This window comes from Barbus barbus (genome assembly GCF_936440315.1).
Source record: "Barbus barbus genome assembly, chromosome: 11".
NCBI lineage: Eukaryota > Metazoa > Chordata > Actinopteri > Cypriniformes > Cyprinidae > Barbus > Barbus barbus.
The window spans coordinates 21,758,212-21,781,547 of NC_136739.1; the positions used below are offsets into that span (position 1 = coordinate 21,758,212).

Below are 23,336 nucleotides of genomic sequence, written 5' to 3' on the forward strand. Positions count from 1 at the left end.
CAAAAATGTGCAAGAGTGCACAAACAGATATCTGTGTGGATGACCCCGCACACAAACCGCTGCTCTTCTCATCTGTAATTAAAACTGTTGGCATTCAAGAATCACACAGCCATTAGAAGAACACACAGCAAAAACAGTTGTTTAACAAGCCAGATGAGGCGTGTGAAGACATTCAAGTCTGGCCGAGAAAAAAATAAAAACCACATGAATAAATATTCTGCATGTGTGAACCACATTAGTCTTAGCATGCCGTGGGTTTCCTCAGAGCAGGGCCATAGTCCACAGTTTAACAGTCACACTTCCTCGACTTCTTAAGTTCCACATAGACTTTTGGGTGCCGTGAATGGAATGTGAGATTCACTTATATACGGGTCTCATACTCTTTGATCAAGGAATTGCATGGATAAAGCTTTTTAAAAATCATCCAATAAAGGGTAAAAAAAATTACAGATCAATTAATGTATTCAATACAGTATATATATATATATATATATATATATATATATATATATATATATATATTTACAGTTGAGGTCAAAACTTTACATACAAGTTTACATACACTTGATTCTTAATACTGTGTTGTTACCTGAACGATCCAAAGCTGTGTTTTTTTTCTTTAGTGATAGTTGTTCATGAGTCCCTTGTTTGTCCTGAACAGTTAAACTACCTGCTGTTCTTCAGAAAAATATTTCAAGTCCCACAAATTCTTTGGTTTTCCATTATTTTTGTGTATTTGAACCCTTTCCAGCAATGATTGTATGATTTTGAGATTCATCTTTCCACACTGAGGACAACTGAGGGACTCATTTGCTACTATTACAGAAGGTTCAAACGCTCACTGATGCTCCAGAAGGAAAAGCCATTATATATATATATATATATATATATATATATATATATATATATAATTTTCACCAGATGTCGGTAACCACCAAAGTAATCCATACATACAAATAAAAATTATAATAATAATAATTTAAGAAATTAAGTTATGTGTAATAAAATAGAATGTCACAGGGGAAAAACTATTGAACTACTTAAATTTATTTAATACTTTGTACAAAAGCCTTTGTTGGTCACGACAGCTTCAAGATGCTTCCTGTATGGAGAAAGTAGTCGCATACGTTGCTCAGGTGTGATTTTGGTCCATTTTTCCACAGAGTCTGCAAATCTTGAAGGTTCTGTGGGCCTCTTCTATGAACTCTGATCTTTAGTTCTTATTTCTTATTGGATTCAAGACAGATGATTGGCTGGGCCATTCTAGCAGCTTTATTTTCTTTTTCTGAAACCAGTCGAGAGTTTCCATGGCTGTGTTTGGGATCATTGTCTTGCTGAAATGTCCACCATTGTTTCATCTTCATAATCCTGGTACTGTAGGTATTGGGACTGAACCAGCTAATATTAATTTCCACTGACTAGAGGCAGGATTGCTTTATAATTACTGATAGATTTCAGCTGGTGTCTTGGCTTTCCATACCTTTTTGCACCTCCCTTTCTTAATGTGTTCAATACTTTTTCCCTGTGTCATTCCATTTTATTACACATAACTTAATTTCTGAACCTATTTGTTTTGTTTTATTTGTATATATGGATTACTTGGGTTGTTCATCCAGTGAAAATTTCAAGTCAACAGCACCTTTAGAAATCAAAGTCCTGCTGTGCAACCAATGCAAAGACCATGAAACTGTAAATGACATAATGAGGCCCTTTAAAGACTTTCATGACATGGTTAATAAATCTCTTAAAATATCAAATTATTGAATGTTTTATGACAAGTCCTCTGACCCCTCCAAAAAAATTTAAAATAAATCTGAATTAGTCATTCTTGATATTTGTAAATAAATAAACAAATAATAAATAAATAATCCTTTTATTTATCCTCCAAATTTTTATTTTAAACCTCTGAGGGATTTTTCAGTAAATTCCACTATCAAACACTTGGAGAAGCAGTGGAGCAACAAAAGCATCAAATAAAAGACAAACCTATGCTTTGTGTCACAGTGAAATTAACATGAAATTAGCATGTGAGAGACAGCTTTATTATATTTATTTATGGTATTCAAAGCTAAAACATCAATGTACACTAGCTCACCCACCATAAAACAAACAGCTGTGTTTAAAAGACAGAGCAGATTAAACAGGAAATGTGCACCTCAGAGTGTTGGACTCATACTAACCACAAAGTCCACGACTCGGAATAGCAAAATGCATCACAACATGTGTTTGAATTAGTGCCTCGCTCTTTCCTAAAACTACTCTGTGTTTTATTTTTAAACTTACGCACTTCCTCCCTAGCGGAAAGTCCTCCCCCTTTCCTGACTTGTTTCATCATTTGTGACCCAGTTGGCAAGAGCAGGGAAATACCTCTTACTGTACAGTGTATCATTGCAAATTATAGTGAAGCTACATAGACTGGAGGAGACGCGTACAGTACAATACTGTCTGATGCGTGAGGTCGGCTTGTTGCAATGCAAATGAAACTACATCACATTATAATTAAAAGCACACAAGTTCCCCTCACTGCAAAACCCCAGTTCATGGATGTTCTGTTTCTATGTTTGACATGCTAACATTTAAACCAACATCTGCTCAGTTGAACCTCTTCTCGGTCAGCAAGAACAAAAAGTAATAGTAGTCTATCCAAGAGAACGAACATCAATCAGACTGACCAGCCCAGATGCTTGTTACTGATAAGCCATAAACCAGACACTCCCCTGAGTGATTTATGCAGACTACTGCATGGATCTTCTTTATCTAAACCACCATTCAGACTCTGCAGATGAGATTTTAAGTTATGGGAGCCAATGTAGCAAAAGCACTTTTTAAAGGGAAAAAATAAGGCCCATAATAGAAGCCATAAAATAAAGTGTTTTCTGACACTTGACATTAACTATGATCCACTAATGTTTGATAAACAGACATTTTATCTTCAACTTGAAATGTTTAGCTTGCAAACTCTGCTTTTTTTAAAATTTCAAAATGTCATTTATCTAAATCACACATTACTGTTCAAAAGTGTGGGGTAAGTAGAATAATAATAAATCTTTCATTTGGATTAAACTGCTCAAAAGTGGCGGCCAAGACATTTATAAGGTTATATTAAATATTCTGTTTCAAAGAATCTCAAAGAAACAGTTTATTAAACTAATGCTGTGGCAGTTCAGCCCAGTTGGTTCTACAATTTCCTTTGTATTGAAGCTAAACAAAATGTTGAATTTATTCAGTTACAAATATCTGGATAGTGCAGGTCATCATATGGCACCTCTTCCGCCTGCTCCTGTGCTTAGGGAATTATGGGAAAATCTGGGACACTCATGATGAGGAGACGATGTGCAGTTTTAATATGATGCAATCTGAGATGCAGCTTGATTTATCTGAGGAAGAAAATCTTTGAAAACAGAGGGTGAGATTTACTCACAGAGAAGAGGCAGCTTGGCTTGGATGTTTGGCACAACATTCCCACACAGTCTGGACACTCACTGCTCTCTATCTCTATCCAGTTTCCACTTGGAGCCTTCCCCTGGGACATTCCCACGAGTAACTACGAGTGTCTACAAGCGGCCACATTTCTCACAACACATTCTGTGGAACGTACATATGACACGTTCGGTGAAGTACAGAAGATTTTACGGGTTATCTGGTGATGGTTAATTGAGCAGCCGTAATTTTTCAGAGTAATAAAACATGTCGACTGGCTCCGGCAGTAAGGAGAGCAGGGGCCAAGCCGACGGCAGACGATCCCGCTCATCTCATCTGACAGATAAACACAAACACAGACACACTGCTGACCTTCTGCTGTCCCCCTGGACTCCGGCCTGCTTTATCTTCCACTATGCACTCTGTGTGTGTGAACGTGTGTGTTGAAGAGATGGGCAGCGCATCATGACGAAGCCATGGTCTAGTAATGGTTAGAACAAGTGCTCTGACACATTGTACAAGAAGAATTAATATCTGGACCGCAACTTTCTCCTGTTTCCCTGCTGTTCTCCCAATAATTTTCACTACATTCTCTACTACCAACTATAAATTAGTGGTTAATTAATATAGCCTTTTTTAATGCTGAAATGAAGCTGATATGTGTTTTTTAAAAAGCTAAATATTGATTCTGTTCTGTAATGCTATTATAGAATACTATTTTTTTATATAATAAAAGCAAGAAATTAAATAGTAAACATCCAGTAATCTGTTGACCAGGTTCTAATTATTACACAAACATTACGCACTGAATAAAATAAAATAAAATAAAATTCCATTTGCTTGCACTATAAGGAAAACTTCAGCCATTCAGGTTTGGAACAACATAAGGGTGAATAATTGATTACATTTTCTTTTTTGGGGATGTACTGTTTTATTATGCATTATCATTGTGCAGTCATGTCACATGTATAAAGCCACTAGAAGTGGGATGATGCAAAATCATGACACAGTTATGCTGGAATAGCTTCAATGCTTTGTGTGATATCCAGTTAGTGCAAAGTACCCCATTTGTGCTTACAACACAATTGGAACATTTGCAGTTAAATAAATGTTTCACCTTCTATTATTCGACACAGATCCATTCATGTCTGATGCAAAGTATTTTTACAACAGACTGTGTGACAGACATACTGTTTTGTTCAGCTATTCTGGGGGTATTCCATACACCAGGGAAAGATACTGCACATTAACCGTTTGAATGTTTTGGAGAATGTGTTTCTCTTTTAACTGCATTAACATTTAATGTCCTCCTGCTGCAATATAGCACATATGAGACACAGAGGCACAGAGGAGAATATGGAAACAATCAGTCACCCTGACACAGTAAATAAAGAGGACTGAGACGAACGCAAACAATCGGCCCATTTATAGAGCCAAAAAGGAGAAAGATGAACGTATATTTATCACACTGTGAAGGTAAGCAGCAGGCAAATCAACCTTTGCACACAGAATTATATTAGTCTGTGAAACACAGGGTACCTGCTGAAGAATGAGGACCATCACTCACACCGCACCATAACTAATAAAGGGGTGAAATATTCTCACAATCACTCGGGCAATTTACAACCGCAAGAAAGACCTTCAATTCAATGGCAACCATGAAGCCTCTCTCTCCTTCTCTCTTGCTCTATAAATAATGAAATGTATGGCAATCTCTTTGAAAGCAGAAGAGAGTTTTGAAGGTTGCAGAGAGTGCATGAGTGCAGATATTCTGCCCAGACCTACGCCTCAGGATGAGGACTTCCATATTAATTGAAAAGGAACTAACAAACATCAACCGAGTGAAATTAGACGATGACATACTGAGACAAAAGTTTAGTTTTTGGCTTTTTAATTAACGGTGACTAAACACAGTTCAGAGATATGTAACTTTGCACTCTTTGATATATTCTGTATGTAATATATCGCTGCCAATATAAAATTACGATACATCATACTGTTATGATTTGTAAGTGCTTTTATTTGGTTATTAGTTAAGACTTTTGTGATCCTCGCAACTTGTGAGAATAAGACTGTTAAGACAGATGTTTCTGATTTAAATTTCAGTAGAAAAACAGGCATCAGAATTGGTAACTTTGGTGCATTTCAGTGAATCGGTTCAGACTGTTTAAGTGAATAGATTGAAAACAATGATTCAATTATTTGTTTGCATTATGGCTCATAAAACAGAAGTATTCAAGTATGTGGATAAAAATGTCTTATTGGATTGATTCACTGAAACTGACCGTTTGAACTGATTCACAGAAACTAATAAAATAGGGGGTATTACAATATCTAAAATGTTGCTAAATGCATTATTATAATATATATGCAAATAAAATATGACATGATCGTATGTATTTTTGCCCCTATAAGAGTTATCATAATTCTGGAGCCAAATCAAATCAAACAATGAATACACAACCAAAGTGTACCAGATGTAGTGATAAACAGTGAAAGAGAGAGAGATAGAGATAGATCATATTTGCCCGAGAATATACAACTGCAAAGGCTATAAGTCCCTGCATGCTTTTTATAGCTTCACAATGTCTTCTTGGCAGCCATCAAAATTATATTAAAAAGGCTTTAAGGTGGACGGTGCACTGCTGAACCTGAATATTCAAAGATGACAAAACACAGCAAAGATAATTACAGGCAATGTGATGAATGAAATGTCACTGTATGCTCAGGCTGGCACTGGAAACTGTAGTTTACTGCTGTAATGCCAGAGCTTTCCATTCTATCAGAACACAAAAATACTGAACCTAATCAAAGGAGCCCTTACAGAAACCGTGTAAAACAATCTAAAAGAGTGACAATAAAACACAACACACAAAAGAGATATTTTCCCTAGTGGTGGAACACAGAATAACAGCAGTGTAGAACATAAGTTCACGTCATTGATTGAAGTCTATATATTTATACAGATTCAAACTGCTTAAAGCACAATATAAATCAAACTAATCAAGTAAAAAAATAAAAAAATCAAGATACATTTTCTAACCTGTCTTCTGAATACAATGAAAATCATATGCAGTATTATTCAATGCATAATTGATGCATAATACACGCAATAAACAGCATTATTATTTACCTAGATAAATGTATTCAAACATTTAAATAAATGAATGACTCCAGTGCACATTTTTCACTGATGATGCAAAGAAATAGTTGAATCTGTTGAATGAACTCACTGAAACGGACCATTTAATCTGATTCACAGAAATGAATCAAGGCTCATGAAAATACTCTAATGACAGTCTGTGGGGAACTTCACAGCCTTTTAAAAAGCACATTAAAATCATTACAATCCCAATGTTGCTTAATTTTATTGCGTTTTAATTTTACAGCAGCAAAATCATTGCAAATATACCACTCAGCAACTGTTTAACAAGCATCACTTCATAACCCTACCCATATATCCAAATCCTTAATTTACTTATTCACTTTTGACTATCGTCAATAAATCTAATTCAATATATACATCTTATTCAGTTTACGAACGTTCTGCCTTAATTAAAAAAATATACTGAAGAAATGTGTGTTTGACCAAAAGAACTGAGTATTTCGCAGATAAATTCTGAAACAATGCATTGCATGTCTAGTATACTTGCTACTAAGTGCACCAAACAGGATCTGATGCCACAAACCTCTCATATTTATGAATTCTTCCGAAGTGTTTTGGTTTTTCCTGGGGGACTAAAAAAAACTGTGTAACTCGGCTCGTGTACAATCAGCCAATTGGATTGGAACTGCAGCCATGTCATGTCATTTTTGTGTGTGAATGGACCATAGGTGGTCTGTGAGTGTGCTGACTGCCGTGGAGAATGAAGACAAATTCAAAGCTAATAATTATGCTGGGCCACGACTCCAGCATATGTGGCCTCTCTCCATCACGCCAGCACTGTCACTAACCTGAGTAAACAGTGATCCATCAAACAGAGTATCAGACAGCCACCTGACGCTGAGTCCACTAACCAGCCAGATTGACCCCTGAAGCATTTATAAAATGACATCCATCCCAGCCCCCCAAAACCAAAGCAAAGGCCCCAAGCAAAGCTTTAGATTCATTCACCACGTCCTACTCTGTCAAATATCTCAAACAAACACTCAAAACAGTCAGTCAAGGACGGGAGCACAGATCAGTCATGGGGTAGGATATAAACAGCTATAGAGAGAAATTAAACAAGTTAAAGTGATGTCATTGCTGAGAAAGAAGGAGCCCTTCTGCTTTACACCCAACTATTTCTGTGCCCTCTTAAAAAGAGGTACATGTGTCTTTCTGAAGAGGAGTTTGAAGGTCCAAGTTCATGTCTCTCTCAATAACAGCCTGTTAACAAATGTATGGAAATCATTTGAAGCGTATTTCTAAATGATAGCCTACACGCTCAAACCCACACTGTGACACATTTTGACACATTCAGATCCAGTAAATGTTTCTTCAACTAGGAGCATGTTTGTTCACTAGTGCATTTATTTTGTCCCCTAACAATGTCAATAGTGTATATATATACAGTGGGGAAAATAAATATTTGACACACTGCCGATTTTTCAAGTTTTACCACTTACAAAGAATGGAGAGATCTGTAATTTTCATCGTAGGTACACCTCAACTGTGAGAGACAGAATAAAAAAAAAAACAATCCAGAAAATCACATTGTATGATTTTTTTAATTATTCATTTCCATTTTATTGCATGAAATAAGTATTTGATACAATAGAAAAATAGAACTTAATATTTGGTACAGAAACCTTTGTTTACAATTTCAGAGGTCAGACGTTTCCTGTAGTTCTTGACCAGGTTTGCACACACTGCAGCAGGGATTTTGGCCCACTCCTCCATACAGGTCTTCTCCAGATCTCTCAGGTTTTGGGGCTGTCGCTGGGCAACACAGAGTTTCAGCTCCCTCCATAGATTTTCTATTGGGTTCAGGTCTAGAGACTGGCTAGGCCACTCCCTGACCTTGAAATGCTTCTTATGGAGCCACTCCTTAGTTGCCCTTGCTGTGTGTTTGGGGTCATTGTCATGCTGGAAGACCCAGCCACGACCCATCTTCAATGCTCTTACTGACGGAAGGAGGTTGTTGCCCAAAATCTTGCGATACATGGCCCCATCCATCCTCCCCTCAATACGGTGCAGTCGTCCTGTCCCCTTTGCAGAAAAGCACCCCCAAGGCATGATGTTTCCACCCCCATGCTTCACGGTTGGGATGGTGTTCTTGGGACTGTACCCATCCTTCTTCCTCAAACACGGCGAGTGGAGTTTATATCAAAAAGTTTTATTTTAGTCTCATCTGACCACATGACCTTCTCCCATGCCTCCTCTGGATCATCCAGATGGTCTTTGGCAAACTTCAGACGGACCTGGACATGTGCTGGCTTGAGCAGGGGGACCTTGCGTGCACTGCAGGATTTTAATCCATGACGGTGTAGTGTGTTACTAATGGTAACCGTTGAGACTGTGGTCCCAGCTCTCTTCAGGTCATTGACCAGGTCCTTCTGTGTAGTTCTAGGCTGATCCCTCACCTTTCTCAGGATCATTGATACTCCACGAGGTGAGATCTCATGGAGCCCCAGTCCGAGGGAGATTGACAGTCATCTTGAATTTCTTCCATTTTCTAATAATTGCGCCAACAGTTGTTGCCTTCTCACCAAGCTGTTTGCCTATTGTCCTGTAGCCCATCCCAGCCTTGTGCAGGTCTACAATTGTGTCCCTAGTGTCCTCAGACAGATTTTTGGTTTTGCCCATAGTGGAGAAGTTGGAGTCTGATCGATTGAGTGTGTGAACAGGTGTCTTTATACAGGTAACGAGTTCAAACAGGTGCAATTAATACAGGTAATGAGTGGAGGATAGGAGGGCTTCTTAAAGACAAACTAACAGGTCTGTGAGAGCCAGAATTCTTGCTGGTTGGTAGGTGATCAAATACTTATTTCATGCAATAAAATGGAAGTTAATTATTTAAAAAATAATACAATGTGATTTTCTGGATTTTTTTAATATTCTGTCTCTCACAGTTGAGGTGTACCTACGATGAAAACCTATCTCCATTCTTTGTAAGTGGGAAAACTTGAAAAATCGGCAGTGTATCAAATACTTATTTGCCCCACTGTACATCCCAGGAGAATTTTCTCATTCCTGTAATTTTAACTGAAATGTAAATCCCTTTTTGAGCACTGTTATTTCTACCACATCTCAAAAACATACTTTGTTTAGTCTTCTGTGCTGGAAATAACACTTTTGGTATCTTTATAAATTCTTATTTTATAGTTTATAGCTATTACTTCCAAATTGTAAATGTGTATTTTAAATACTATTTTATTTAACATTTTAGATTATTTGTTAATTACACATTAAATAAACTATTCAAATAAAACCACTCAGTTCCCAAGTAACATTAATATTTTTTTCTTGTCACATCACATGTCTCATTTCATTTCAATCATACTCTCTACTGTCTCTATCGTCTCCTTGGTAAAAAATAATAAGTATACTTAGTTTTGATGTAAATGATACCAAAGTTTAACACAAATAGTAAAATGGTTTGGTATTATTTCACTATTCATTTAGATTAAAAAAATAAAAGCAATATATGTATAATATTACAAATAATGTAATATTTTAAAGGAGTCATCGGATGCCCATTTTCCACTAATTGATATGAATCTTTAGGGTCTTAATGAAAAGTCTATAACACTTAGGTTAAAATTTCTCAATGGTAGTGTAAAAAACACCTTTACCTTGTCAAAATCAGCTCTGTTTTCATCAAGCCGTTTTTTAGTCCATGTCCCTTTAAATGCTCATGAGCTCTGCTGACCCCGCCCCTCTCTTCAGTGCGGTGATGAGCAGGACTGTTTACTTAAACCGCGAAACTGGCTAACTAGCACATATTAAAGAAGGCGATTTGCAAAGATTCATAAAAAAACGTTATACTCACTTCTGTAGATGAACCTGGATCACGAATGATTCATGCAAACATAGACGCATTTAGGCAGATTGGGGATCGGCGCATTCACTTCAAAGCGAAAGTAACGTCAATCCTCTGCGTCTTCAGCGGCTCAGATGTCGGGAGTAAATGATGACTGCTATATTCATTATTACATCCAACAACTAAACACCTCAATCGCTTAATCGGAGACATCTTGTCTTCCCCTACACCGGAGGCAAGCAGCTCTCAGTTCACTCAGGGCGGGACTAAGGTAAGACGGTCTTGTCACTCAACTATCGTGGGAGGGGCCTATACAGAACTACGTCATTCTGACAGGACTCTCAGAACAGCCTGATTTGAGAAGGGGATTTTAAAATAGGGATTTTTAAAAAACCACTGGGTGGATTTTTATCATTATAGGATAGATGTGTACACACACTTCCAACACACATATATGTTCAAACAACTTGTAAAGTGAATTTTCCATCCGATGACCCCTTTAAAGATTTATAAATATTTTAGGTATTTACAATAAAAAATATATTTTTTAATATTTTTATCTGTTAAAGGTCAGCTTTACGCATGTTAGAAATACAGGTAACACTTTAGTATAGGGAGCAATTCTCACTATTAACTAGTTCCTTATTATTAGCATGCCTATTATTAACATATTGGCTTTTTATTAGTACATATACAGCATTTATTCTACATGACCATATTCTACATCCCTAATCCTACCCAGTACCTATACTTAACAACTACCTTACTAACTATTAATAAGCAACAGCAAATTAGGAGTTTATTGAGGCAAAAGTCATAGTTTGTTAATAGCGAGAATTGGACCTTAAAATAAAGTGTGCAAAATACATTTGCAGACATGCAGTAATGTGACCTTTATATATAAAAAAAAAAAAAGATAAATTTTAGTCAAAATCAACCCCTGCCACATATTAGAGGCTCTAGTTCAGGCATCCTCAAATCTGGCCCACTCCTGCACAGTTTAGCTCTAAACCTAATCAAACACACCTGAGTATGCTAATCAGAGTCTTCAAGATCATTCGAAAATCACAGGGAGGTTAGTTTGTTCAGGGTTGGAGCTAAACTCTGCAGCAGATTGGCCCTCCAGGGAAAGATTTGAGGAACCCTGCTCTAGTTGAAGAAAACGGCCATAAAGAGATGTTTAAGTTCAATCCACAACATACAGCACTGACGATTTCTTTCAAGCTCAACCTGTGCATGCTGTGAGTTCACACACTGGCGTGGATTTCACATGATGTCCAGAGACAAATCATAAAGAGGCTGTTAACACGCTCACCCTTTTTTATAGATAGAGAGAGAGAGAGTGAGAGAGAGAGAGAGAGAGAGAGAGAGAGAGAGAGAGAGAGAAGCTGCAGTCGGCATGTGATTCAGAGGTGCTGATGGACGGCAGGGACTCCTCGCCGAGCAGCATTCACACGCTCAGTGTGGCCTCTGCAGCTCACATGGCATCAAACGCAGCTGCTGACACACACACATACAGTAAAAACACACATCTCGCATGATCTCTCAGTCTCTGGTAAGCGTCATGCTAGAGAGGCAGACAGCAGCAGGTTGGAGGTGCTAAGGCAGAGCTAGAGCATTAAAAGACAAGATATTACATTTTAACACAGCCATTTACCATCGGTTGTGTCTCGATTTATGACTTGAAGGGCACAGGAGACCTAAAAATCAATACAGCATCTTTTTTTATTTTGTAATTATTAAAGAAATAAAGAAAATCCATATTTCACATTTCTTTGTCGGATGCCAAGCTTCAGAATAATTTCAGACATACAGTAAAGAGGTGGGCTGCTCAGTTCCAGTGATAAAAAGAAAAGGACCAAAAAGTTCCCGTCTCTAGAAATGGAGCTTTGTTCTCAAGGCCCTTGAAAAATACATTTCATATCACATCAAAGAAAAAAAAAAAAGATTGTCCTTTCCTGTAGCTCAAATAGTAGAGCATGGCGCTAGCAACGCCAAGGTCATGGGTTCGATTCCCAGGGAAAGCAAGAGCTGATAAAATGTAAAAAAATAAAACTGTAACTTGAATGCAATGTAAGTCGCTTTGGATAAAAGCGTCTGCTAAATGCATAAATGTAAATGTAAGATATAGAAATACTGGTTAGCTAAAAATATGTTCCAAAATACATTAAGGGTTGTGATTATGGGCCAAAGTTTTATACTTTACTTAAAATCCCACTAAACCCACGAGCTAAGATGTTTCTCTCAGCAAACAATATCAAAATGTACTGTACTAAGCTAATCTAACTAATCTAACAACAAGACAGAGGCTAAAATGAGAATATCCAATTAAAAACCAGTTAGGTTGTGGGTACATATGGCCTAATCTTTAAGGTATAATAAATGACATGATCACCAGCAGAGGCCTAGGAAGTGTTCCCTCCCTCTCTGTCGTATCCTCTGGCTCTCTCTCTCATTCTTTAGTGGCAGGATGGCTGATTACAGCAGGCTGTTGAGCAGCCTAATTGTCTTGTAAGTGTTGTAATAATTACAGCGCAAGTGAAGTGGTGTCCACCCCACCACTGGCACGGGTTACAGATGCATGGCTTTAGCACCCAGTACTACAGATATATCCGCTTCAGTCCTGCACTTATATGGTATATATATAAATACACATACACACTTGTGGAGGGAATGAGCATGATTTGAGAATGTTCCAAAGAGTATTTAGTGTTTCAACAGAAGAGTAGTAGGGGTAGGGTTGCTCGATTATGACAAAAATCATAAATCACGATTATTTTGGTCAATATTGTTAATAATCACGATTATTTAAAATGATTATTAGTGGGACATATGACCAAAAATTTATATGAAAGATTTATTTATATATATAGCTATATGAAATATATATTTACTGTAAATAAGGTTGCTATGACATCTACATATTAGAGAGCACCGAAATGTCACAATTCTCAATACCACAGCAGAATACTAGGGCAACTAGTAAAAAAAAAAAAAAAAAAAAATGGTCCTCAAAATTATTGAAAATAATTAAACTGCCAGTAATTAAAAAAAGCAAAAGAACACAATGCCAGTAATAAAAAAAGAAAAGGAATACAATACTAAAAATATAAATAAATGAAACAAACTGTGCTTTAAGTTTTTTTAATGCAAGTCTAAAGTATTCAGCTAACAGCCTACTAGAGAAATCAAATAACCTAATGTAAAATAAAACAGCAGCATTGTCTTCACTGTAAGAATTAAACTTCCTTTGTTTCGTATTAAAGCTACACATGTCCTTCAGTAAAGAGCAGTGAGTGATTTTGTCTTTGTCTTTTGTTATTTGATTAATACAAAGCACACAGTCGGCTGCAGGAATATAGCCCGCTGTCACTTTAAGAGCCACACGAATCCAATTTACTGTTACACAAGCATTTTCATTCTCTTTACGTTCATTTATTACATAACCGACGAGGTTTTACGTGAATAATCACTAAGCGCCGTGCCGGCACCTTTGTGTGTGTATTTGAAGAGCGCGCACTACGAGCACAGTATCTTTTACACGCTGGTTTGACTCAGAGGCAACATTAGAGCGCGCGTCTGAAACGTCTCCCGTTTGATGTGGTCATAAAGACGTTCTGCATCTAAATAAACGCAATCCTTTTCAAGAAAAAGCGACAGAGGCAGCAGTTGTGAATGGGGTGGCCAAGCCTAGCCCCACCCCGCCCCTGCGTTTACACGCTAATTTTGACACCACTAAAAAATATATATATATATATATATATATATATATATATATATATATATATATATATATGTTTTAACTTAAACCATAAAGTACCTTGAAGAAATCTTTGCATTTTCATGTCTGTCTATAGCTAAGAAAGTCCTCTAAAACAAGGCTGCCCCAACAGTATTGAGAAAAAGAAACAACTTATGAAAAGTTACTAAATGCTTCTGGAGAGAAAGAAAAAAAACAAGACATTTTTTGAGATCTTGGGAAGAAGCGGTTGAAACAAACCATACTGATCAGATCTGTAGAGGAAAACCCGGGCTAACAACTTCTGAGTCTGCAGCTTTCCAAGTGAATCTTTTCATGATTTGGTGACTTTATACAAACGTTGCGGAGGAGCAAACATGAAAAGCAACGGAGGGTCTTTTAAATTATAATTGTGGATTTCCCACAGGCTGTTTGGAGGCTTTCCTCTCTGTAAATATCCTGAATGGAGCCGCTTTGAAAAACATACACAAAACACTCTCTTTTCCAAAAATAGCATTAAATAAATTGCGTAGCTAAATGAAAAGGTAGCGGTAACCTCAAAACAAGTTCTTGTTGCAGAAGACACTGCTGGAGCTCTGCAGCGGTGATGATGATAATGGGAACGACATTTAACATTCAGCTGTTTGTGTGTGCTATGGTGGAGACTTTAGAAACTCCCGCAGGGAAGACAATAAAGGAGCCCATCTCTCTGCGTCTTGGAGGCCGCATTCCCTTCGACTCTGGACAGATTTCTTCTTTTTTGCCCCAGATCAATAGGACCCCACTAACGTTCGATTGTGGCCCTCTGGATGACCACACACTTTCTCAAAGAATTTGCAGCAAAATAACATGAATGACAGGGTTACTGAAGGGCCAGAATTCCTACTGAGAGATGTTCAGCTGCCACTCTCAAATACGAGGTTTTATCTATGATTCTGAGACTTGGAGGATGAAAGATAATTCATTCAGTCCTGTAGTACACAGAATAAGAATGAGTGACTCCAACAGTCCAGGGCACTCGACAAAGATGTAACAAAGCTTGGTATTTTGAAGAATGGATTTTCTTTTTCAAAGAATAAAGTACAAAAATTATTTTTTTTTTCGTTTCTAAATTGCACGATTATAAATGTGACCCTGGACCACAAAACCTTAGTCAAAAGTCTTAAGTCGCTGGGGTATATTTTTGCACAGGTCAAAATGACTGATTTTTCTTTTATGCCAAAAATCATTAGGAAATTAAGTAAAGATCATGGTTCAAGATATTTTGTAAACTTCCTACTGTAAATATATCAAAACTTGATTTTTGATTAGTAATATGCATTGCTAAGAACTTCATTTGGACAAATTTAAAGTTCTCAATATTTAGATTTTTTTTTTACACCTTCAGATTCCAGATTTTCAAATAGTTGTATCTCGGCCAAATATTGTCCTATTCTAACAAACCATACAACAATGGAAAGCTTATTTATTCAGATTATGTATAAATCTAAATTTAAAACAATTAACCCTAATGACTGATTTTGTGGTCCAGGGTCACAAATGATAACAATATAACATATTATAAATGAATTCAAAAGGATATTTATATATATATATATATTTTTTTTTTTATTTTTTTACACTATATCCTTTTGAACACATATGGAAGCTGAGGTGACCTTGAGCTATGAGCTTCAATTCAGACATCTTAGTAATAATGTAAAATGACAGACATCTGAAAATATGAGAAGAAAAGTCACTCAAGTATGAAAATATTCAATGAGACCAAATTGAGGTACATTTGTTGTCTCAGATGCCATAAGAAGACTTGTCCAGCAATATTTTTTGCTACAATGAATTGCAATAGCAATAAATAACCACTGTGTACGTAAATGCTTTTCAACATATCCACTTACACACTTAAGCACTGCTTTCATTTTAAGAAAACCTCAATCTGTCTTTCAGAAACTAAAACCACACTGAATATAATCTTTACGTTCGTTTCTGTCCATCAGTAACAGAGAATCTGTCTCATCTGAGCTAAGTGGCCCTTATGGGCTTTCCCTAGTGTTGTGCGTTACGGTAAGTGCTACAATGGTACGTGAATGCATCCGTACTCCAGTGTATCGATGTCCTAAGTGCAGCTATAATAAAACACTGGACTCGCGCAAACAAAAAGTGTTTGCGTTTATATGCCCTAAACACAGAGTTTTATAGAGTTTGGAGAAGATTTGTCACAGATGGCTACCAGCTGGCACGATGACCTTAAGGTGCTACAAACACAAAAGTGGCACAGATGATGGTGTAGTTTCCCCCAGCTGATGTCTAGACAACACAAAACGATCAGCTTTGGGATGTGCCAACAGTAGTGCAATGTTTCATACAGATTTATGTATACAGGTGACGCTACAAAAATGCACAGATACTACAAATGCCAGTGACGTTTCTTTGCTTTTCACCACCTATTATTCATAGTACAGTGAAGGGGAAAAACCAACAAAACCCCACACCCACAAAACCACCCTATATTATTTTACTATTAAGGAAAAAGAGCTGATACATTACATTTCTTCAAGTCAGCAGAAATCTTTAAATGAGACTTTCTTATTCAAATTAGGATGCCAGGTTATGTAAACAGGTGTCTTGTAGACAGGTCATGTAAGAAATACGAGTAAAAAGTGGAAAAAATACCCAGTATCTCAAAAGAAAAATTATAGCACAGAATCTCTAGCTAAAGTGTCAAGCAGAGCAAGAGTCAGTAATGTCACTTAATTATGGAAAGTGTTACTGGTCTGCAAGGCTCATTACCAGGCTGTGTGCTCCTGCTGATTTTTCATATTACGCTGAGATTTCACAGGTCTGGGTGCAATGATTGTAATGATAATGAAAGACAAGGTTTCCAATGGTACAAAAAGTGACCAACATCGAAATGGAAGATTTTTAGGAAATGCTGCCTTTCTTATAGCATATCTTAACCAATCAAAACCAAGTGGAAAATGTGGAAACCTAAGTGTCAGCCTGCAATATGTGACATGACATTATGGCAGGACATTGTAGCCTCAGCCACATTAAAAAACAAGTCACTCATTGTTAATTAAGCAATTGCTCTGATTGGCGGTTATTGTGCAGCACTGTTGCTTCTAGTATGAAAAGACGAATTACCCTCTGTTACAAAGTTCACATTTCAGTTACAGAAAAAACAATAAGAAATTTGTTGTTCTCAGGTGGAAAATTGGTGTGTTTTAGGATTTTTGATGCTCTTGTTTCCCTGAAAATAATATAGTTAATGAACTTAAAAGTTACAGAAAGAGAAGCTTGTATACTACAGATGTTTCACTTGATAAGACAATTCATAATGTTAGAGATGAGGGTGTGTGAGCGGTTTCTGGTATGGTTTATGAGGACACAAATGTGTGCACTGATATGGGTACTACAACGTAATCATGGTTTATGAGGACACTTCCTGTGTCCCCGTAAACCAAATGGCCTTAAAAAACATACAAATTTTGAAATTCAAAAATTGCCAGTAGTTTTGTGTGAGTGGCAGGTTTTAAGGGGATAGAATATAAAATTTATACAGTATAAAAACCATCACACCTATGGAGAGTCCTTGTAAACCACATTCGCAAGAATGTCTGTGTGTTTGTGTGGGACTGAAACTACATTATTTAAACTACAAGGAGGCCAAATTCATTGAGATGCTTTCATCCAGAACTCAGAGAGGAATAGACATTTGAAAGGTAACGCAGTGACAGAAGTCAAAGTTACTGTAGCGTTTTAATCACTGAGTCTCATGAGTTTTACAGTAGATTCTGAAATACCAGCATGAGTGTGTTCTCCCACATAGGAGGAAGACAGATGGGAGGTGGGCAGAGTGTTTACCGAGACTGTGAAACTCGGGAGAGATGAGACAGAGGTTTAGCAGTGGACTGAGATAACACAAAGCCCTGGGCAAACATCTCTCTCTCACATGCACGCGTACTTAACATCCTACTCAAAGAACTTCTCTGTATTCAGAGAATTCATGCCGAAACTGTTTAGCTATGTTTCCATGCTTACACACACCCTCCCTGAGATGTGAATCTGTCTATCTCAAGGGAGACTTGTAGACTCCAACCTCAGTACTGCACACACAGAGTACGGTATATCGGTCAGTCTTGTTAACGGACTAAACTAGGATGGTCCACTAGCTGTTTTTGCAAAATCTAACACACAAGCACATACCACAAACATTAAGAGGGTAAGGTTACTTCATTAACCCCATCTTGATTCAGTCTATTTACAGTGCCTTGCGAAAGTATTCATACCCCTTTTTTTTCACATTTTATGTGTCAGCCTTATGTTAAACTTTTTCACATGACTTTTCCCCCCTCATCAATCTACACTCCATACACCATATTGACAAAGCAAAAACTGAATTTTCATAACTTTGTAAATTTATTAAAAATAAAAAAATCATATAAGTACATAGCATAAATATTTAGCTGATGCACCTTTACAGCCTTTTTTGTTTGATGCGACAAGCTTTGCTCATCAACATTTGGCAATTATTTGCCATTTGTCTCCTCACCTCTTCACCTCTCAAGCTCTTTCAGGTTGGATGGGGGCAGACACACATTTTCAGGTTTCTCCAGAAATATTTGATTGGGTTCAAGTCCAGGCTGTGGCTGGGCCACTCAAAGACATTCACAGCGTTGTGTATAAGCCACTCTTGCTGTGTGCTTAGGGTCACTGTCCTGTTGGAAGGTAAACCTTCTGCTCAGTCTGAGGTTCTGAATGCTCTGGACTGGGTTTTCATTAAGGCTATCTCAATATTTTGGTGCATTGAGCTTTTCTTCTATTCTGATGAGTCCCTCAGACCCTGCTGCTGAAAATCAGCCCCACAGCATGAGGCTGCTACCAGCACTAGGGATGTTCATTTCGGTTATTTATCCTAACCGACAACCGACGCTCGTTAACCGATTATTAACCGTTAACCGACAAGATTATTTTAAATTAGGACTGAATTAAATTAGAAAGAACAAGCGTCTGTGACCCGTTAAAAATACTAACATTTTTTTTTTTCCGGAGATTAATTTTACATGCGCAAAAAGCAGCAAACAACAGAACATGAGAATTCCAGCTATCACAATACGCACCTGCAGCGCTTCTGCGAGCGGAGAAAAACATAATAAAGCTAAGTGCTATAAATATAGGCCTATTTATTTGTTATAATATATAAATAAATAGGCCTATACGAGAAATATATTTTCACTTAAATAATAATTTAAGAAAACAAAATTAAAACTGTGCAACAAGTAGCCTATGCAGAGTTTTGGTTAATTTTTGTGCTGTGTGCAAGGAAACCAGACGGCAGAAAGCAGCATCCTATTTTTAGGCTTATTTTACAAAAGCACAAAGATTTGTTTTTATTGTGAATGTACACAAATAAAAGCAAATATTTTACAATTCCGATTATCTTGACTAAAAGGAGTATTTGCTTCCACTGTTAGAAGGAAAAAAAACAATCATGTGATTGCAGCAGCGCCGCATGCGCGCACACTGTTAAGCATTCTACCTTGACAATGCAGCCTGTTCATAATCATAAACATATGGAATAAAACACACTGCTCGGTTTAAATATGTAGTCAAATCTGTGACGTTAAGCGTAATCACCGTACGCAAAACATTTAGTTTTACATGGATATTGGAACGCGAGTGAAAAAGGTAAATAATATTTTGCCATTCAAATACATCGCGAATACGGAAACATTTGATTTTGTGTCAAACGAGAGACCCAACATTGGTTTCAGTTTTGTTTTAGCCAAAATTAATTTGTTTTGGTTTGTCGTTTATATAGGCTAGCTATAGCTTCTTACATTTTTAATTATTGTTCTTTTCTAAATAGCCTACTGTTAAATGAAAGGATTTGTGGAGTGAGGGGAACTAAAATAGCCTAGCTATGTTTACAGTGTTGATTATAATGTTTGTAATTCGCGTTGGCCTATTTCTGAATGAAATAATAAAATACGACTTATAGGCGACTTATGTTTTATCTCTTAAGTTTTTTTCTCTAAAAAACATTTATTTAGTTTTTATACGCAGAGCTTATTTTAACCACGCAACAAACCTTTTAAAATATTTTGATAAATTACTGAAAAAAATAAATAAGTGACTTTAAACCGTTTAACTGATTGTATTAATTGGTCAAAATTAATATCTATCAGTTAACGGTTAAAATTAACATCCCTAACCAGCACACTTTACTTTTGGGATGGTTCTCTGCAGCTGATGAGCAGAGTTGGTTCCCTTCAAACATGATGCTTAGAATTGAGGTTCATCAAACCAGATAATCTTGTTTCTCAGAGTCTGAGGGTCCTTTAGGTGCTTTTTTGTAAATTCCAAGTGCGTTTTCTTTTGACTTCACTGAGGAGAGGATTGAGTTTGGCCACACTGCCATAAAGCCCAGATCGATGGAGTGTTGCAGTGGTGTTTGTCCTTCTGTAGATTTCTCGTATCTCCACATATGATCATGGAGCTCAACTAGAGTGACCATCCAGTTCTTCGTCACCACTCTAACCAAAGCCCTTCTCCATCAATTGCTCAGTTTGGCCAGGGGGCCAGCTTTAAGAAGAATTCTGGTTGTTTCAAACTTCTTCCATTAAGGGTAACAGAGACTACATGCTTCTGTGACCCTTCAATGAAGCAGAATTCTTTTCTGAACTCTTCCCCAGATGTGTGGCTTGACGCAAACCTGATTCTGAGCTCTACAGACAGTTCTTTTGACGCCAGGGCTTTTGCTCTGATATGCATTATCAGCTGTTGGACCTTTTATTAAGACGTGTGTACCTTTCCAAATCATACCCATTCAATTGAATTTGCCACAGGTTACCTTCACTCAAAGTCTAGTAACACCTACAAGCAATATGAATGCTCCTGAGCTAAATTCCAACTGTCCCAGATAAGGGTATGAGTCACTTATGCAATGGAATCATTTAAGTTTTTTATTTTTTAATAAATTTGCAAAGTTTTTTTTGCTTTACCATTATAGTGTATGGAGTGTAGATTGATGTGGAAAAAAGTAATTTAAAGCAGTTTAACATAAGGCAGCAACATAAAATGTGAAAAAAATTAAGGGGTATGAATACTTTCGCAAGGCACTGTATGTTTGTGTACTACTCCTGTTCTTATTTAGACAAGCTTCACATTTATCTGTTGCCAACACAGGAAGTTGAAATGTGACAGGAAAACGAAAGCGAGAGGCAGTCGTTTAATCAACTCTTAATCAGTCAACGCGATCTAATCGGAAGAGGACGACATTTCAGGGGGAGAAACAGTGTGATACCCTCTACACACAGTTATTTTGAGTCCACTAGTGGAACTAGCACTAACATAGCATAACACCCCATATCCCAAAATTTAAACATATAAATAATAATAGCAAAAAATATATATATATTCTATTACTATTAAATCTATTATTAACTATTAAATCTGCCAAAGCTGAATTTTCAGCAGCCATTACTCCAGGCTTCCATGTCATCAAATCATGAAAAGAATAATCTGCATCATTGTCTGTTGTTTAAAAAAAAAAAAAAACAGTCCTGTTGCATAGATGCTTTGAAAAACATCTAGCTAAAGCAACACTCAGAGCAAGACTCACAAATTGAAAACAATCAAGCGTACTGCTGTTAAAACCTCCCCAAGGTGCCATTTAAGGTGAAATCTGTGATCACACAAGAGCACGATTTAAAAAGTCAGGTCTTCAAGGTTAGTTTTTCCCACTGTTATGTACTTTACGGTATGACCAGCAGGCCTATCCACTATCTCAGCAAAACACACATAGTGCCCACTCTCGGCATTATGTATATATGTAACAGCCAAGCAGCACTTCTATTTTCACATCAACAAAGCAATGCTAATTCACAGTACATTTTGGACAGCTGTATTAGTCAAAGAAACCGCAGTTTAGGAGGTGAGTTGGTGGTGTAGACATAGAGGATTTCCTCTCCAAAGGTCCTGATTAGAGAGTGGTTGATCAAATCAACACAAACCCTGACATTCCGTTTGGTTCATTTCCAGCTCTATGTAAAAATTCAGTGCTTATTCGTGAGATAACACTGAATATGTATTCTGAGCTCTGGAAAGGTCACAGCTGATGAATTCTTCTCACAATCGTCACCTAAAGAGGAAAAGAGTGTTTTACCTTCTGTGCTGAGGCCAGGGCTGGAGGTGAATTTGGCCACATCCACAATCTTCACAGCAAACTGTTGGCCTGTCTCTCTGTTGATGCATCTTCGTACTACACTAAACGGCCCCCTGGAGAGGAAACAAACAGGTAAATTAGAGTCCTGCACATGCTGGGATAAAGATAGGCTATGTTGCAATTTAATTATAGCAAATGAGATTTTTGGAAAATTTTTGAAATAAACTCTTATTTTATACATTTACTCAAAAGTAAAAATGATATATACATGTAGCCAGTTTAGGAATCATAATGATTATGATCCCTAAAAAGTTCAAATTTTGGTTGATTATTCAGTCTGAATTATCAGTCTATGACTGGTGAACACTTATACAGAGGCCAGCAGCAATGAACAACCTATTCTACGAGTAAGGTTGGGTACTAAAATCCGGTACCAATATGGTACCGGTACCTATGTAACCAGTATGTACTAAAACCGAATCAGAACAAAGATTTTGGCGCCTCATTTCGGTGCCATGCCTGAGCAATCGATTGTAATATTTATCCTCTGTTTCTCCGAAACAAACGCAAGAAGCATCATCACTGGCACCGCACGTGAAAAATAACTTCCCGACTGAGAAAATCCACGTGAACTCACGTCGGAAAGCTCTAATAATACAAGTCCAATAAATTTTTGTAGTAACGCGAGTGTGCTTTTTTTTTCACATTCCGACTTAAAAGTAATAACGCAATAACACACTCAGCAAAATATCGTCTAATTATCGTTATCGATAAAATCCTAAAAAATATCGAGATATCATTTTTTGTCAGTATCACACACCCCTAGCTGCAAGACGTTCCGTGCAATTGGCAGAGCTGAATGTAAAATTTAACACCACATACACCATCCTTACCCTCGCCAAAGAGGAGCTCTCTCTCTGTGTTTAACCAAACTCAGATTAACTTAGGTGGTTTACGAAAAAAATCTGTCAGTGTTCTTTTCATTTTCTCTCTTCTTCAGCCCTTTGCATTTCCAGCGGTAGTTAGCTCCCTAGCTGTCACCTGACAG

General features: G+C 37.2%; 1 protein-coding gene and 1 long non-coding RNA gene across 13 annotated transcripts in view; one reads left to right on the plus strand and one right to left on the minus strand.

Moving 5' to 3' along the window:
- The window catches only part of LOC306877285, a 159,080-nt gene that overhangs the window by 127,421 nt on the left and 8,323 nt on the right, over window positions 1–23,336 (plus strand). The window lies entirely within an intron of this gene.
- LOC306877283 (peripheral plasma membrane protein CASK-like) overlaps window positions 1–23,336 on the minus strand; it is a 169,477-nt gene that overhangs the window by 50,067 nt on the left and 96,074 nt on the right. For all 12 annotated transcript variants that reach the window (XM_079428956.1, XM_079428952.1, XM_079428961.1 and 9 more), the window contains exon 2: window positions 22,289–22,401. In XM_079428956.1, the coding sequence (XP_079285082.1) occupies window positions 22,289–22,401 (113 nt within the window). The remainder of the gene's footprint in view (window positions 1–22,288; window positions 22,402–23,336) is intronic.